General features: G+C 40.0%; 1 protein-coding gene across 1 annotated transcript in view; it reads right to left on the reverse strand.

Moving 5' to 3' along the window:
- Positions 1 to 10,167, reverse strand: part of gas7a (growth arrest-specific 7a) — a 34,839-nt gene extending 24,672 nt beyond the window's left edge. The window contains exons 1-2 of the mRNA XM_061711770.1: positions 10,015 to 10,167; positions 362 to 451 (exon numbers count right to left, since the gene is read on the reverse strand). Coding sequence (XP_061567754.1) covers positions 362 to 451; positions 10,015 to 10,140 — 216 coding nt within the window. The 5' untranslated portion in view covers positions 10,141 to 10,167. The remainder of the gene's footprint in view (positions 1 to 361; positions 452 to 10,014) is intronic.
- Between the last annotated feature and the right edge of the window lie 8,191 nt (positions 10,168 to 18,358).

Consider the following 18,358-nt stretch of genomic DNA (forward strand, 5'->3'; position numbering starts at 1 on the left):
ACAGCCGTCTCTCTCGTTCACATCAATGGAAAAAGTCGTTTTTACTGCCTTGGATCCAAATTTAAATAACTGGATTATTTATTAAACTTTGTATTATTAAAATGAACACTTGTAGTGTCGTGAGGGTGCAGCGTATTTTTATCCCCAAACTTGCAGAAAAACGATCCGTACTTCCAAAACAAAGACGGCTCAGCAGCAGCTACAACCGCAAAAGGGTTCCTGTAAATGATGGTATTTTTCAAAACGTAGATGGGGAAATATCCGTTTTTGTAAATACCCGCTATGTGTAAACGTGGCCTTAAATTGGGATGAAGAAACCGTGTTACCACGGCGACGGCGTTGCCGCGGTAACAGAACTCACCCAGAAGAAGTCGCAGTAGCTCCATTCGTTGGGTTTCAGCAGCTGCTGCTCCGGACCTTCTCCAGGCAGCGGGAAGGTCACGCCGTTGACCTTCAGGAGAAACACCGAGAGAGAGGTCAACGACCCAAAACCCAGACAAAAGGAACCGGTCCTCGTTATATCAATGCACACTTGAGACGGGTTCTGTTGCAGATACCTGGCACCAGTACTCGAGTTGTAAAAGAAAATCAGGGGATGGTGGATTTTATCATATGGGGACAGATAATTTGTGCTGATTACAAATAATATAATATATTACAAATAATAGCAGTGACCAAAACACCTGCAGAAATACTGCAGGAATGACATAGCAGCAGTTAAATGCAGCCTTCTGTAAGCTTTAAATATCCACTGGGCTTACATCAAATACATCAAAACACAACAATAAAAAACACTTTTCTGAACTTATCAATATGACTCTGTCCTTCACAGGATAAGTAAAATGGATCACTGCAAAAACTCAAAATCTTAACAAGAATATTTGTCTTATTTCTAGTTAAAATGTCTTATTTTAGTAAAAAAAATCTCATTACACTTAAAACAAGACTCAACACTGGAAAAAACAACAATTTTCACCTGTTTCGAGTAGATTTTCACTTAAAATAAGTAGAAAAATCTGCCAGTGGAACAAGATTTTTTTGCTTGTAATAAGAAGATAAATCTTGTCCCACTGGGAGATTTTTCTACTTATTTCAAGTGAAAATTTACTTGAAACAGGTGAAAATTGTCAAATAAGTTATTTTTCTGGTGTTATTTTTCTGGTGATGACTCTAAATGTTGAAATAGCAGTAAAACCACATTCATTGATGAAATTACATAAGGGATGGAAAGGAGGGATGGCAGTTTTACAGGGGGGATGATTTGGACCGTTTTTATTTCAGGGGGGGATGCCATCCCCCCTCATCCCCCCTCATCCCCCCTCACCCCCCCCTCAACTCCAGTACTGCCCGCCCGGCACTCCGGGATCCTCGCTGTCTTCAATCACTCCCGTGGCTGCAATTATGTATATATATATATATATGTCTCCACCATCTGCCCCCGGGACTGGCAGATCCCTCTGTTCCACGACAACCGCTGCACCAGCTCCGTCAACATGTGACTGGATCAGAACTGCAGCTGTCAATCACAATTGTGATTGACAGCTGTGATTGATTGGTTCCAACTCAATCCATGATGCCAGAAAAAAGAAACGGTTCCTCTACAGACCACTAGGGTCCAGATCCAGACCTGCAGGTCCTCTACAGACCACTAGGGTCCAGATCCAGACCTGCAGGTCCTCTACAGACCACTAGGGTCCAGATCCAGACCTGCAGGTCCTCTACAGACCACTAGGGTCTTTTTTCCTCTTTTTTTCCTTCTTTTTTCCTCTTTTTTTCCTTTTTTCTTCTTTTTTTCCTCTTTTTTCCTCTTTTTTCCTTTTTTTCCTTCTTTTTTCCTCTTTTTACATTCTTTTTTTCCTTTTTTTCCCTCAATTTTTTTCCTTCTTTTTTTCCTTTTTTTCTTCTTTTTTTCCTCTTTTTTCCCATTTTTTCCTCTTTTTTCTTATTTTTTTCCTTTTTTTCTTCTTTTTTCCTCTTTTTTTCCCCCTTTTTTCCTTCTTTTTTCCTCTTTTTTTCCCTTTTTTTCTTCTTTTTTTCCTCTTTCTTTCCTCTTTTTTCCCCCTTTTTTCCTCTTTTTTCTTCTTTTTTCATTTTTTTTCTTCTTTTTTCCTCTTTTTTTCCTTTTTTTCTCCTCTTTTTTTCCTTTTTTTCTTCTTTTTTTCTTCTTTTTCCTGTTTTTTTTTCTTCTTTTTTCCTCTTTTTTCCTGTTTTTTTTCTTATTTTTTCCTCTTTTTCCCCTCCTGCAGGACCTCTACAGACCACTAGGGTCCAGATCCAAACTCTTGTTAAGATCTCGATTCCTCGTCTTAACAACTGTACATGGGGTTTTATTCCCACCTCATCAGGTAAAATTATAAAGCAACAAATCGATACATAATTAGGGGTGTGGCCTTTTGATTGGCAGTCGATGCAGCCAATGACGAGCTGTCATCACAAAACCAAAATCACTCGTATCTTGCAGCTCATACATTTGGTGGTGCTGCTGACTTTACTGAGGGACCACCGAGACCGGTTCTGGGTCGGTCCGGAAGAGTCCAGAACCTGCAGTCCATTAGAACTCTCCGTCCTGCTTTCTGAACAAACTCCAGAATAACAACCTTAAAGAAACAGACGAGTAACACTCGTACTCGTACGAAGTGAGGACTAGGCCTGTGTCAAAAAAAATTGATTCTCCGATTCTAAATCGATTCTCATATTAAATCCTAAAAATCAATTTGTATGTTTCAAGATCGATTTTTTTTTTTATCATTACAATTTTTGGTATTTTTTTGTTTATGCTCAAAAAAGGAATGTTCTGTTGGACACGAGAATAACTAGTGCCATGTTTTTGCCTTTAAATATGTAAGGTATGAAAACATTAAAGTTTTTAGTTATAATTGCATAAACTGTCTATATTTCATTACTTTATATACTGTCTTGGGGTTACATTTGCATAAAATGCTAAAAACCAAATTCTCAAAAGTTTAAAAACCGAAATAGACCGAAAATGGAAAAAATAAAAACGGAATGTGGGAAAAAATAAAAGCGATTTCATCCGTCTCTGTTTCCTCCCTGGATCTGTTTGATAATTCTGACCCACATGATGTTTCTGAAAGCAGTTCTATCAGCATTCTGGGAGCTGATTGGTCCTTACAGCATCATTAGCTGCAATACTTGCTGTTGAATCTCAATATAATACTAGTATTAATATGTTGCATAACTACAGTCATATAATTAATGGAACAGCTCAAAAAACAGTTTTAATAACACTAACCCAAATCAATATCGGAATCGGATCGAATCAAATCTTGATAATCGATTCTGAATCTTAAGAATCAAATTGACTACGTTTACATGCAGTCAAAATTCGGGTTATTGCTAATATTCTGGTTACTGAAACATTGGGAATATTCCGTTTACATGGTAATTAATCATTTGGGATATCTGGATCAAACCAGTGACGCACGGAGAACGTGATGACGCAATTCCCGTCATTTCTGCTTCTTCTTCCTGTATCCAAATCCAAAACAAATGCTAATTCGCGCAACTTTTCGCTCTCCTTCTTGTAAATCTGGCTATCCCGGTACTTTCTACCGTCTACAAATGCAGAAATGTTCATATCCTTCATTACATTTATGAAGTGATTAGTCTCCTCCTGGTCTTGGTTTCTCCGTGTTTATAAGAACTTCCTGGACTCAAAAGACCAGGATTCCTTGTGAACAGAACATGTGCAGAAAACTAATTCATGTTCCGTTTGATGGGGATATTCTGTTTGGCGTTTACATGACCCAATATTCAGGTTTTAAAAGGAGTAACCCAGGGGTCATATTGGGGTTTTCAAAAACCTGAATGTGAGCAAATTCGGGTTATTCAAAAGGGGTAATTGGTGTTTACATGGCCGTGCAAATTTGGGTTATTGGTTTTAAAAGGGTTATTGACTCCATGGAAACGCAGTCATTGATTCCTGACACTTGAGTCGATCCCCAGCCCTGGAGACGCCGGCGTGGTCGTCCAGATCTCCTCTGGTCGTCACGGAAACCTGCTTTTCCATCACAGCGGCTCCGCATCGTTCATCAGCCTCTCGCATCCCGCCGGGATGAGAACATCCATCTACAGCCCGGGGCGGGGAATTAAATATTAACTCCGATTACCTTTGTGACACGGCGTGTAATAAATCTGTGTGAGGGGATCTGAGGCCGTTCTGGGGGGGGATGTTCAGGCTGCGAGGCTCGTCTCATCTCCTGCTTTTTCCGTTTAGTTATTTGCTTTTTTTTCTCTCTCTTGTGGTGAAGAAAAAGGAAACACGACAAGCGGAGAACAAAGGTCGCCGTGGAAACAAACAAACACGTTGACAAGCGCTACAAACATCAGGCGTGTGAGACTTCTGCAGAGGTGACTGTAGATGCTACCGCCGCTGTTGCTAAGCAACAAATTACTTTTGCTGCAAAAGACCTCCCCCGTCTGCGCACACACACACACACACACACACACACACACACACACACACACACACACACACACACACACACACACACACACACACACACACACACACACACACACACACACACACACACACACACACACACACAACCAGACAACGCACCGCTGAGTAGTGATGTTCAATATCACCGATTCCTTTACGATCTGATATCGAGTAAAATTCATGCTGGTCTGTTATCCTGTACATTAGATGTTTCCTTATTATGTTCAGAATTATTTTATTATTTGTCTTTTTCATTCTTTCTTTTTTCTTGGAAGCATATGCTGTTATCTGTTCTCATATGTACAGGACTGTCTCAGAAAATTAGAATATTGTGATAAAGTTCTTTATTTTCTGTAATGCAATTAAAAAAACAAAAATGTCATACATTCTGGATTCATTACAAATCAACTGAAATATTGCAAGCATTTTATTATTTTAATATTGCTGATTATGGCTTACAGTTTAAGATTAAGATTCCCAGAATATTCAAATTTTTTGAGATAGGATATTTGAGTTTTCTTAAACTGTAAACCATGATCAGCAATATTAAAATAATAAAAGGCTTGCAATATTTCAGTTGATTTGTAATGAATCCAGAATGTATGACATTTTTGTTTTTGTAATTGCATTACAGAAAATCACAATATACTAATTTTCTGAGACAGTCCTGTACATGCAATTTTTTAGTTGTTTATTTTTTATTTCCTATTTTGATGATTTTGATTTATTTGTTTTCTTTTGTTTTTGCTTTTTCTTAAATTATAAAAGATATTCTTTGCACAAACTTGTATTACTTGATGCACAAACATGCTGTAATGAGAAATAATGTTAATAAAAAATATAAAAAAAAAAAAAAATTCTGACTTTAATCTCAGAATTCTGACTTTTTTCAGAAACCTAAAAGAAACCAAAAATTTAGTGAGGATTCTTTTTTTTTCTCATAAAAAGAAAAAAAAAGTCAGAATTGTGACTTTTTTCTCAGAATTACTTTTTTTTTCTTCAGTGGCCCTTATCCTCTTCTTATATTTCAGATATGGTTTGATAAGTGATGTATGTTTTTTAACAAGAAAACACAATGAGTGTTCATAACTAAAGATTAAAACACCAGGGAAAGTTGAAAACAAATTCTAATAAAAAGAAATAATGGTTAAATGTCTTTCACCTGCTATGGCAAAAAACAAAAACAAAAAATTAATGCTGGTATCGGCGATACCGATCCAATACCGATACATTAATAAATATAAATATAAAAAAAATGCTTTATTTTAGATAACTTAAGAATACAAGACATCAGTTATTTATCTATTAATTTTAAAGTCAGAAGTTTACTGAGGTATCGGCCTCATTCACAATACAGCCGAGTTGTAACAGAAAAACCAGTGTTTGAAAAAGGTGTTTCCATCACTAAAAAAGATCCTTAAATAATAAATAAATAATAAAACTATTAAAATAAATAAGAGAATAATAAACAAAAATATGAAGTACTATAAAAATAAAGAGTAGTTCCTGCCAGCAGCATGTCATTTAGACAGAATCTGAATAGTTTAGTCACTTTCCACAGTATTCCTGTTAATGATATAAATTACCGAATCGATTTTAGAGCGTACAGATCTGGTATCGGTACCAATACTTCAGTATCGATCCGGACATCACTACCGCTGACAGGACGCAGCCTAGCAACAGGTCCGCTTGCTACGAGTCCAGTGACTGTATCTCGGCTACTAAGAGGAAATCATGACAGAAAACAATGAAACCGAAGATAATATTCTCTACATCTCACAAATATCCCACTTTTAGGTCTCGCGAGACAATCCTGCAGGACTGACCTCTGGACGAGGCGCTGGTGGGCACTACGTTTGCACCACACACTGCAATTACACATGTTGCAAACAAAAAATAAGATATAAAGTCCAACTGCTCATTAAAAATAAAGGAGCTTTTTCAAAAATGTTTGACCTTTTTTTTCCTTTTTTTTCTTTTTTCTTAATTTTTTCTTCCCTTTCCTTTTTAGCCTCGACATTTCGACTTTTTTCTCAACATTTCAACTTTTTTCTTGACATTTCGATTTTTTCTCAACATTTCAACTTTTTTCTTGACATTTCGACTTTTTTCTCGAGATTGTACTTCAACATTAATCTAAAGATTTCGACTTTTTTCTCAAAATTTTGACTTTTTTCTCGACATTTCGACTTTTTTCTTAACATTTCTAATTTTTTCTCAAAATTTCGACTTTTTTCTCAACATTTTGACTTTTTTCTCGACATTTCGACTTTTTTTCTCAAAGTGCATAATGAAAAAAAAATCTTCCCCCAGTTATAACTAATATAGATACATGCAGCATGTGTTGTCTTCATTCTAAGGCTTATACAAGACTTTTCATTTTTTGCGGCTCCAGACATATTTGTTTTTGTGTTTTTGGGCCAATATGGCTCTTTCAACATTTTGGGTTGCCGACCCCTGATCTAGGACTAGTTCTGGGAGGTTTAATTGATCTGGGACTAGTTCTGGGAGGTTTAATTGATCTAGGACTAGTTCTGGGAGGTTTTGTTGATCTAGGACTAGTTTTGGCATGCGGAAATGTTTTCTCTTTAGCACCGCCCTAGTGGCTCCCTGGACCTTTTTCAAAAATGTTTGACCTTTTTTTCATTTTTTTCTTTTTTTTTCTTTTTTCTTCATTTTTTCTTCCCTTTCCTTTTTAGCCTCGACATTTTGACTTTTTTCTCAACATTTCAACTTTTTTTCTTTACATTTCGACTTTTTTCTCGAGATTGTACTTCAACATTAATCTCAACATTTAAACTTTTTTCTCGAAATTTTGACTTTTTTCTCTCGACATTTCGACTTTTTTCTTGACATTTCGAATTTTTTGTCAAAATTTTGACTTTTTTCTCGAAAATGTGACTTTTTTCTCAACATTTCGACTTTTTTCTCAACATTTTGACTTTTTTCTCGAAAATGTGACTTTTTTCTCAACATTTCGACTTTTTTCTTGACATTTTGACTTTTTTCTCGACATTTAGACTTATTTCTCGACATTTGGAATTTTTTCTCGAAGTGCATAATGAAAAGTAAAATCTTCCCCCAGTTATAACTAATATAGATACATGCAGCATGTGTTGCCTTCATTCTAAGGCTGATACAAGACTTCATTTTTTGCGGCTCCAGACATGTTTGTTTTTGTGTTTTTGGTCCAATATGGCTCTAAAACATTTTGGGTTGCCGGCCTCTGATCTAGGACTAGTTCTGGGAGGTTTAATTGATCTGGGACTAGTTCTGGGAGGATTTATTGATCTGGGACTATTTCTGGGAGGTTTTATTGATCTGGGACTAGTTCTGGGAGGTTTTATTGATCTGGGACTAGTTCTGGGAGGTTTTATTGATCTGGGACTAGTTCTGGGAGGTTTTATTGATCTGGGACTAGTTCTGGGAGGTTTAATTGATCTAGGACTAGTTCTGGGAGGTTTAATTGATCTGGGACTAGTTCTGGGAGGTTTTCCTGCAGGGTGCTCATCCTCACATCGTTGTAATCAGCCATCTGAGTTCTTAAAGGTTTATGAAAGCCGCCGCTGCTCCCGTTTGTACGACGTGTTCTCTTGGCGGAGTTGTATTCTGCTGAGGTTGAAACGGTCTCTCCAGCCCTGAACCCGAGGTGTTTCGTCCTGTTTTCCCATAATTCCCTGGATGAGATCTGCTTCATCTGCCCCTGGAACCGTCGGCGCTTGTTAGTTGGAGATTAAAATATTCGTGAGGATGGGTCGAACGGGGGATGAAGGTTAAAGACAAGGTTGCACAGCGTCTGCTTCTCTTGAACGAGTGGAGACCCGGCGTCCTGCGAGGGTCCGGCGCCCCTTCGGCCATAGATGTCTGCGTCTCCATGACAACGGCGAGGTGGACTTTGCTGAAACCAACAGCCTCCTCTGGGAGTCAGTCATTATCAACTGTGTTTTGTTGTTTATATCAGTTAAAACCAGGGGCGAAAATCCTGTTTCATAGTTGGGGGGGGACAATAAACAGTAAAATTTTAGAGAATAAATCCAGGGGGGGACAAGGAATAAACGTTTTAGCCTTCCTTTAATACAGCATTTTGACATTTTCAACTCTATCTCGCAAACAGGCAGAAGACCTTTCTTAGAGCAATACAAAACAATGGTATTAGGTGGAAGGTGGCAATAATACAGCACATCTGACATAATACACTGCAAAAACCCACAATCTTAACAAGAATATTTGTCTTATTTCTAGTTAAAATGTCTCATTTTAGTAAAAAAAATCTCATTACACTTAAAACAAGACTCATCACTGGAAAAAACAACAATTTTCACCTGTTTCAAGTAGATTTTCACTTAAAATAAGTAGAAAAATCTGCCAGTGGAACAAGATTGTTTTGCTTATAAGATAAATCTTGTTCCACTGGCAGATTTTTCTACTTATTTCAAGTGAAAATTTACTTGAAACAGGTGCAAATTGTCAAATAACAAGTTATTTTTCTGGTGATGACTCTTGTTTTAAGTGTAATGAGATTTTACTGTTTATTATTATTTTCGATTTCGGTTTCGGCCACAAATTTTCATTTTGGTGCATCACTACTAAATACTACTGCATTGTTCCAAAATTATTAATTCTGTCTCAAATTATTCTAGGGGGGGAAAGCTTTACTAATGGGGGGGACTTGTCCCCCCTGTCCCCCCCCGGGATTTTCGCCCCTGGTTAAAACTTCTCTTCCAGCTTCCAAGGAAATATTAATTGGCTCCGCTCAACAATTCAGCGCAGTAAGACTTCAAAAATGCCTTCAAAGAAACCTTTTTTTTTTTTTTTTGCTTGGCGATGTGTCTTCAGTGGATACCTGAGCAGCTCTCCCCCCCTTTTCTTTTCCCATGGCGATGTTTTTCCATTTCAACAGCCGTTAATCGGTGCTATTGCCTTTGTCGCCATGGAAACTGGACTTGCTGCATCTCTCGCAGGTCTGGTTGATTCTCTCTCTCTCTTCTGTAGGCAGAACGACTATGGCTGCTCTGGTTGCAGCAGGTCAACGTGACACAAACCCACCTGTCTTTCATCTCTATCCAACGCCACCCAACCACAACCTCCACCCCCAACCTAGAGCCTTCACCAACGGACCGGCAAATTACATAACCCCAGACTGGCCATCCTGACACGTAGACAGGACACAGTTCACAGAAACGAGGCTATGAACATCTCCGTATAAGCTCCTGCAGAGAAAACCCCTGCAGATTTCATCTGGGAGACACAAAAAGGGAGGCAGGTCCACCCTGAACAACAACTGCATGACAGAAACACTCAGAGATCACTTGATCTGACAGATGGAGGACTCTAAAAATACCAGGAGTCTCTCCTCACTTCAGCGAAGGAGGGAATTAAGACTTCCGAAAAACATCCACAACAGCCAGAAAGGAAGCAGAGCCTCAAAAACTGGAACTAACTGGACTTGAACGATGTCAACAGATGGAAGGGAAGACAGAGGGAGAACTGGAGATGTGAGGATGGAGAGATTAGAGACAGAGGAGGGTTGAGTTTTGAGGGATACCCACCGTGGTCTTGGTCTCCTTGACCTCCCTGATCTGCCGCTTGGCCGGAGACACGGAGCCGGGGGGCTGCGGGGCGAGACAGGAGGGGTCGTCAAAACTCTCCTCAGTGTCGAAGCTGGCCTCCATCATCGCTCCTCTCGCCTCCTCCTGCTGCCCCGCTATTCTGGGAAAGCCTTTCCGCCGCTCGCACTCTCTCTCTCACGCTCTCTCTCTCTCGTGCTCTCTCTCTACACACAGAGGCTGTGGAGGGGGAGGTGTGTGTGTTCGGGGGAGTGTGTGTTCGGGGGAGGTGTGTGTGTGTCGGGGGGTTCAGAGGACCGTGATGGAGTCGAGCCTCCGGCGGCGCTGCTGTCAGTTCAAAGGTCGGAGGTTGGAGAAGATGCAAATTAACGTGTTTTGGCCTAAAATAACATTTCATGGCCACAACTGACTATTTATATATTTGTATATATTTTCTATATACATCTCCCTGACCATCTAAGGGCGGCACAGACACTATATATATATATATATATATATATATATATATATATATATATATATATATATATATATATGTATACAGAGGTGGACAGAGTACTTGACCCCAGTACTTGAGTAAGAGTACAAATACTACTGGTCAAAATTTACTCCGTTACAAGTAAAAGTAGCTCAGTCAAAATATTACTCGAGTAAGAGTAGAAAAGTACTTGCTTTTAAATTTACTTTAAGTAAAAGTAAGAGTAAGAGTAAGAGTAAATTTCTTATTTTCCACATCAGTAAATTACTATATTTTTTCTAAATTAATTTAAGGATCTTTTAACTCTTGTTTCTGAGAATTAACTCTTTGAAACCAGCTGCACTGATGTGCTGCTTTTAGAACCACAATGTTATATAAAACCTGCAGAAACACCAAAAACAAATCAAATGAATGGGATCATAAGAGGACAGCACATGATGCAGAGTTTATTAACTATCATGAACTGAAACCAAATGAACCTGCACCATCCAACTAAGTCTGGATCCCCCTCAGAGACCACTGCTTTACAAAAAACTACATCTCTGCTTTCAATAACTCAATGTTGAAGTCACAACAGGAAGGACATGTACCAGTACAATATAGCAATATAGAGCATAACAAACTGTCCTTTGACAAACAGCTTGTGTCCAATAGGATTTTAGGGAAGAAGAAAAAAGAGCAGACCTGAAAGTAACGAGTACTTTTCAGCCTTCCTAGAAATTTACTCGAGTAAAAGTAAAAATATTTGTCTTGGAAATGTATTCAAGTAAGAGTAATAAGTACCAAAGAAATCTAATACTCAAGTAAAGTACAAATCCTCTGGATATGTACTTAAGTACAGTACTCAAGTAAATTTACTCCGTTACTGTCCACCACTGTATATATACATACAGGACTGTCTCAGAAAATTAGAATATTGTGATAAAGTTATTAATTTTCTGTAATGCAATTAAAAAAACTAAAATGTCATACATTCTGGATTCATTACAAATAAACTGAAATATTGCAAGCCTTTTATTATTTTAATATTGCTGATTATGGCTTACAGTTTAAGATTAAGATTCCCAGAATATTCTAATTTTTTGAGATAAGATATTTGAGTTTTCTTAAGCTGTAAGCCATGATCAGCAATATTAAAATAATAAAAAGCTTGCAATATTTCAGTTGATTTGTAATGAATCCAGAATGTATGACATTTTTGCATTACAGAAAATAAAGGACTTTATCACAATATTCTAATTTTTCTGAGACAGTCCTGTAGATATAGATATATATCTATATCTCTATTAATATATATTGATTTATAGTTATATGTAGATATGTCGATCTATAGATTTATAGTAATTTTATGTATATAATTGGGGGTAAATATATGAACCAGTATATATAGCATATCTACTCTTATATAGTTATTCAAGTATATTGTTATACCATTGCTGTCTATTGTTCTCTATTATATTGTAGTATTATAGTAAAGTAATGACAATGTCTCCTGACCCGCCTGCGACCCCCCGAACTGTCTCACCGGTCGGCCCGGCCCCGTGGACAGCCCCCGGAACCTTGACCATGTGTTGGCCTGAATCAAAATCTATATTTTATAGTATCCGAATAATATTTTGTTGCCTCAAATTAATATTTTATAATCACAAATTAGCATTTAATGTACGGAAGAGTATTAGGGCCAGGCAGGAGAAAGATTAAAACAATATTTTAGAGGAGGAAGATTTTTTTTTCATTATGCACTTCGAGAAAAAAGTCGAAATGTCGAGATTAATGTTGAAGTACAGATTCGAGAAAAAATGTGAAATGTTGAGAAAAAAAATTTCAACATTTCGACTTTTTTCTCGACATTTCAACTTTTTTCTCGAAGTGCACAATAAAAAAAAAAATCTTCGACTCGGATATTTTTTCTCCTGCATGGCCTTAATACTCTTCCGTATTTAATGACATCCGAAGAGTATTTTGTGAAACGGTCCTGGGGTGGAACCTCCCGGGGGTCGGCTCCGCGGGGATGGATGGAGGATCTGAGGCACCGAGGTACCAATTAGTCCCCCCCCCCCCCCACCCCCCCGGTCATGACAGCATCGCAGCTACAATAGGAGCAGACCAGGAGGATGAGGAGGAGCCAATCAGACGCAGCGTCATGAAGGGTTAAAGATTCCCCAAAGAGACCGGCGACGCCAACGGCGTCGTGTTCCCGCCCGAAGCACCAAACACGAGCGGCTGGCGTCCGGACCTGCACCTGTCACACCTGCGCCGCTCTCACATCGCCTCACACCCAGCAGCAGCTCCCACTTCTCACCTGTGTGCTGCAAAACATGCCGGTCCTCCAGGATCCTGGTCCAGGTCCAGGGGCTCCAGAACTACCTCTGAGTCCAGGTCTCACCTCGTACCGTCCATCGGTCCTCTGCCGTGTGATGCCCTCGTCCGCCTCCTAATTAAATCACGTGCGCTGGCCCCGGTCCACGCTGGCCCCGGTCCACGCTGGCCCCAGTCCACCGGAGCTGAGTGGGCGGAGGTGCCAGCGCTCTTGAAAGCGCTGCTCCGAGGTGTACAGCCATCGCTGGGGGCTTTAAACGTCCATCAGAGACTTCCTTCACCCCAGACTCCATGTGTATTGAATTTTGTCAGGATTCATTTTTCGCCATATATCTAGGGATCTTGAAAAATCAGATATGACAGGATTAAACGAGTAGGTATTGTCCAGAGTAGAGAATCTACCTTGCCATTCATCTGCAACTACATTGAAGTCTCTATCCACAACAACTCTGTCTGTTGAAAAAACACTCTTCCAGTTATCAATCATGGTACCTAAATTTGTAAACAATCTCTTATTTTTGGCCCGGTTGTTAAACCCATATCCATCCATCCATCCATCCATGTTCCACCGCTTATCCGTTCCCGGGTTGCGGGGGCAGCAGTCTCAACAGCCCAGACTTCCCTCACCCCAGACACTTCCTCCAGCTCTTTCTCCATCTCTTCCTCCAGCTCTTCCGGGGGGAGTCCGAGGCGTTCCCAGGTCAGCCGAGAGACATAGTCTCTCCAGCGTGTCCTGGGTCTTCCCCGGGGTCTCCTCCCGGAGGGACATGCCTGGAACACCTCCCTAGGGAGGAGGGACATGCCTGGAACACCTCCCTAGGGAGGCGTCCAGGAGGCATCCGGTACAGATGCCCAAGCCACCTCAGCTGACTCCTCTCAATGTGAAGGAGCAGCGGCTCGACTCCGAGCTCCTCCCGGGTGACCGAACTCCTCACCCTCTCTCTAAGGGAGCGTCCAGCCGCCCTGCAGAGGAAACTCATCTCTAAGGGAGCGTCCAGCCACCCTGCGGAGGAAACTCATCTCGGCCGCTTGTATCCGCAATCTCGTCCTTTCGGTCACTACCCAAAGTTCATGAATGGTCATGAACTTTGGGTAGTGAGGTGAGGGTAGGTGCGTAGATTGACCGGTAAATCGAGAGCTTCGCCTTTCGACTCAGCTCCTTTTTCACCACGGCGGTCCAGTACATTGACTGCATAACTGCGGACGCTGCACCGATCCGTATGTCAATCTCCCGCTCCATCGTTCCCTCACTCGTGAACAAGACCCCGAGATACTTGAACTGCTCCACCTGAGGCAGGACTTCTCCACCCACCCGGAGAAGGCACGCCACCCTTTCCCGGTGGAGAACCATGGCCTCGGTTTTGGAGGTGCTGATTCTCATCCCCAATCACCCCAGGACATCTGTTGCTGGCTGAGGAAAACACAGGTGATCAGGTTCCAGGTGAGAGTCAGTCCGGCTCTGCAGCCCCACCAGATGTTCTGGGATGTAGGTGTTTCAGGGCCGACACGCTTCAAAGCAGATTTAATGTTAGTGTTCCTACATTATATTTATTTACATTCATTCACATTTAGACCCCAAGAAGGAGGATGGAGGATAAAACATTTCTACTACAGCGCCCTAATTTAGGGATTTTCTCAGCTTTCCTCTTGTGTTCATAAGAACACATGTTGAGATGTCGTGATCATCCATTGCCCTCGAGGGTCACGTTGCCAGTTTCGTGCTGAAGACGTTGCCGGTTTCGTGCTGCCGGTTGCCCGGTGGCTCCTCGTCCTCATGATTCATGAGCTGTCGGCTCGCTGCACATCAACACCCCAGTATGATGTTAAGCACATCGATCATTTACACGTGAAGAAGAAAACAAGACAGATTTGCTCTGAAGTTCACACTGACCCAGATACCTAAACTCACATCCACTGCCAATCCAGGAAGCAGGAACACACGGAGGCACACGTCGAGCACTGTAAATCTGCAACAAAAACCACAAACGAAACACCAAACCGACACGGAGCCGACCAAAACACGAGCAGCAATCGACCCAAATCTCAAGATCCGATCACAGTCTGAGCTAAGCTACCGCTACCGCTACCTAACCCCAAAAACTACAGAGCAAGCATGCAGGTGAACAAGCCAGTGTGTATGTCTATGTGTGTGTGTGTGTGTGTGTGTGTGTGTGTGTGTGTGTGTGTGTGCGTGCGTGTATGTATATGATTATGTGTGTGTGTGTGTTTGTGTGTGTGTGCGTGTATGTATATGATTATGTGTGTGTGTGTGTTTGTGTGTGTGTGTGTGCGTGTGTGTGTGTGTGTACGTGCGTGTGTATGTACATGTCTGTGTGGCTATGTGTGTGTTTGTGTGTATATGTTTGTGTGGCTGAGTGTGTGTGTGTGTGTGTGTGTGTGTGTTTGTGTGTGTGTGTGTGTGTGTGTGTGTGTGTGTTTGTGTGTGTGTGTGCGTGTGTGTGTGCGTGTGCGTGTGTATGTACATGTCTGTGTGGCTATGTGTGTGTTTGTGTGTATATGTTTGTGTGGCTGAGTGTGTGTGTGTGTGTGTGTGTGTGTGTGTTTGTGTGTGTGTGTGTGTGTGTGCGTGTGTGTATATGATTATATGTGTGCGTGTGTGTGTGCGTGTGTATATGTGTGTGTGGCTGTGTGTGTGTGTGTGTGTGTGTGTGTGTGTGTGTGTGTGTGTGTGTGTGCGTGTGTATGTACATGTCTGTGTGGCTATGTGTGTGTGTGTGTGTGTGTGTGGCTATGTGTGTGTATATCTATATGACTGAGTGGCTGTATGTGTGTGTGTGTGTGTGTGTGTGTGTGTGTGTGTGTGTGTGTGTGTGTGTGTATATGTCTATGTGGCTATGTGTATGTATGTGTGATAAAATCAATATATCGATAAAATATCAATACATTGATATTTTTAACCCACCCCTATTCCAGTTTTTTTTAAGGCTAAAAGAAGAAAAAAAGACCCAGAAAGAAAACAAACTATAAAAGTAGATCCTGAGCCTTCTGAGCATGCTCAGTGTGACGAAGCCGACAAAGGGGAGAAAAAACTCACAAATAAACCTGAAAATCTGCTTTTATGAACCTCAAATCGGAGATAAACCCCGAAGCGGGCCGATATCAGAGTTTCCATCTCTCGGGAGGAAAACAATCGCTGGTTAAACGCCGCCCCCCCTCTAAGTGTGTGCGGGCCTCGCGCCAGACGAAGGAAACCATCTGCCATCTGCCTCGCCGTCGCTGATCAAACATCTCGTTAGAGACACTGGAGGATTTCCTCCGGCTGCAGACAAAACCAGGGATTTGTTTTGAACCTTATTTAATTTAATTATATTAATTATTATTATTTATTTTGAACCTTTCTGGAGAAAGAAAACACTGCGGCTCGTGTCTCTGTCAGCTGAAGGAATCCTGTCGTTACATAACAGGCAGATTAGTGACGATGATGATGACGTCGACTCTTTTCAAATAGACGTTAAAAAGAAAACTTGAGTTCCAATCTTTATAAAACAAGAAAAATGCAGTCACTGTGCACTTTATTTCCTATTCACACTGCCTTTTACTGTATTTACTCTTTGCAGTGGCGTCAATTCAGTCGAAGTTAAGATATGGCAAGGTTACAAGTCACAGATCAACACGTCCAGCAAATACTCATCACAGAAGTCTGTTATGTACAGTAGTTTATCTGTGTGGTCAAGAAAATTGGAACTCTTTCAAATGCAGTCTCACTCACTGCAAAAACTCAAAATCTTACCAGGAATATTTGTCTTATTTCTAGTTAAAATGTCATTACCAGAAAAATAACTTGTTATTTGACCATTTTCACCTGTTTCAAGTAAATTTTCACTTGAAATAAGTAGAAAAATCTGCCAGATTTATCTTCTCAAGCAAAACAATCTTGTTCCATTGGCAGATTTTTCTACTTATTTTATTTTATCTACTTGAAACAGGTGAAAATGGTTGTTTTTGAGTCTTGTCTTAAATGTAATGAGATTTTTTTTTACAAAAAATTAGACATTTTAACTAGAAATAAGATTTTGAGTTTTTGCAGTGTATAATAACTAGTGAAATCGATCATGTTGTTCTGATTTGCATTTGTAGTTATTCTATATGTATTAAGTAATAGAATAATCAATACAAATAGACACAGAGTAATTCCATAAATGTATTTAAAAAAACAAACATTATGCATTTAACCCTTGAAGCCGAGGTGTGGCGGCTGCCGTACCTTGCCATACCCAATTGACGCCCCTGACTCTTTGTACAACACTTTGTTATTACCGCTTGCTACTTTATTTTATTATATCTTGATACTTTATTTTGTAAATTTTGTAAAGTCTGTATATCTATCTATCTATCTATCTATCTATCTATCTATCTATCTATCTATCTATCTATCTATCTATCTATCTATCTATCTATCTATCTATCTATCTATCTATCTATCTATCTATCTATCTATCTATCTAAAGCTACACTTCATCTCTCTGGGCCTTTTAAGACCTTTTTAAGTCTTTTAAGGTGGTGGTTTATTTTTATTTTCTCCTCCTTCACGTGTCCAGAAAAGTCGGCGGAGGAAGCAGAAGCCGGTTTTACCAGATGGCGAGGAGTTTGGTGGAGCCAGCGATCTCTGCGGGGCCTCGGCCGGCGAGGGACGGCGCCGCGCCGTTCCTGGAGCCACGGAGGGAAAAACACGTAAACAAACGAGAGGACGAGGTGAAGACCACATAAACAAACGAGGATGAGAGGAAAACAAACAGATAATCGTCCTTTTTATGCAGATTTCTTCGTATCTGATAAAAAAGCGTGAAACTTTTTAGCCGCAGCGGTGATTTTTAACCTTCACCTGCAACACAAACTACCTGCAGACGTCTGCAGTTCCTCGGCTGACCACTAGGGGGCAACCACTGACCTCCGCTCAATTTTCTAGTTTATTATTTTAAAATCATAATTATTTTTCGGTTTTATAAGCCACAAATACTTCATAAAAAGGTGAGCTGTTTTTTGAGTGACAGCTGCTATTCTAGATGCTAAAGTAAACTAAACTATGCTAAACTACTGGCCAAACTAAGACAAAAAAAATATTGGAAATGACGAGAATAAAGTCATAATATTGCAAGAATAAAGTCGGAATATTACGAGAATAAAGTTGTAATATTATGAGAATAAAGTCGGAATATTCCGAGAATAAAGTCATAATAATATGAGAATAAAGTCGTAAAATTACGAGAATAAAGTCGTAGTTTATGAGAATAAAGTCGTAATATGTAGTAGATGATATATTCCCCATAAAGACGGGGAATATATGAAAGATTTGTTCGTAAAAATATCAGAGCATCTATTCTTTCATATTTATTTTTAAAGCTGCAGCTAATTTTTTTATTTATATTAAAGTGGGGTCATTTTTATTTTACTGTTATACAAATAAAGACTTAAATAGGCCCCTACAGTTCACAGTTCCATTGATTTCAAAGTACGCCTACAAGTGCACTTCTGTTGTATTAAGTGGTTGTAACAGCTAAATAAAAGATG

This window comes from Cololabis saira, chromosome 21 (assembly GCF_033807715.1).
Source record: "Cololabis saira isolate AMF1-May2022 chromosome 21, fColSai1.1, whole genome shotgun sequence".
NCBI classification, from domain to species: Eukaryota; Metazoa; Chordata; class Actinopteri; order Beloniformes; family Belonidae; genus Cololabis; species Cololabis saira.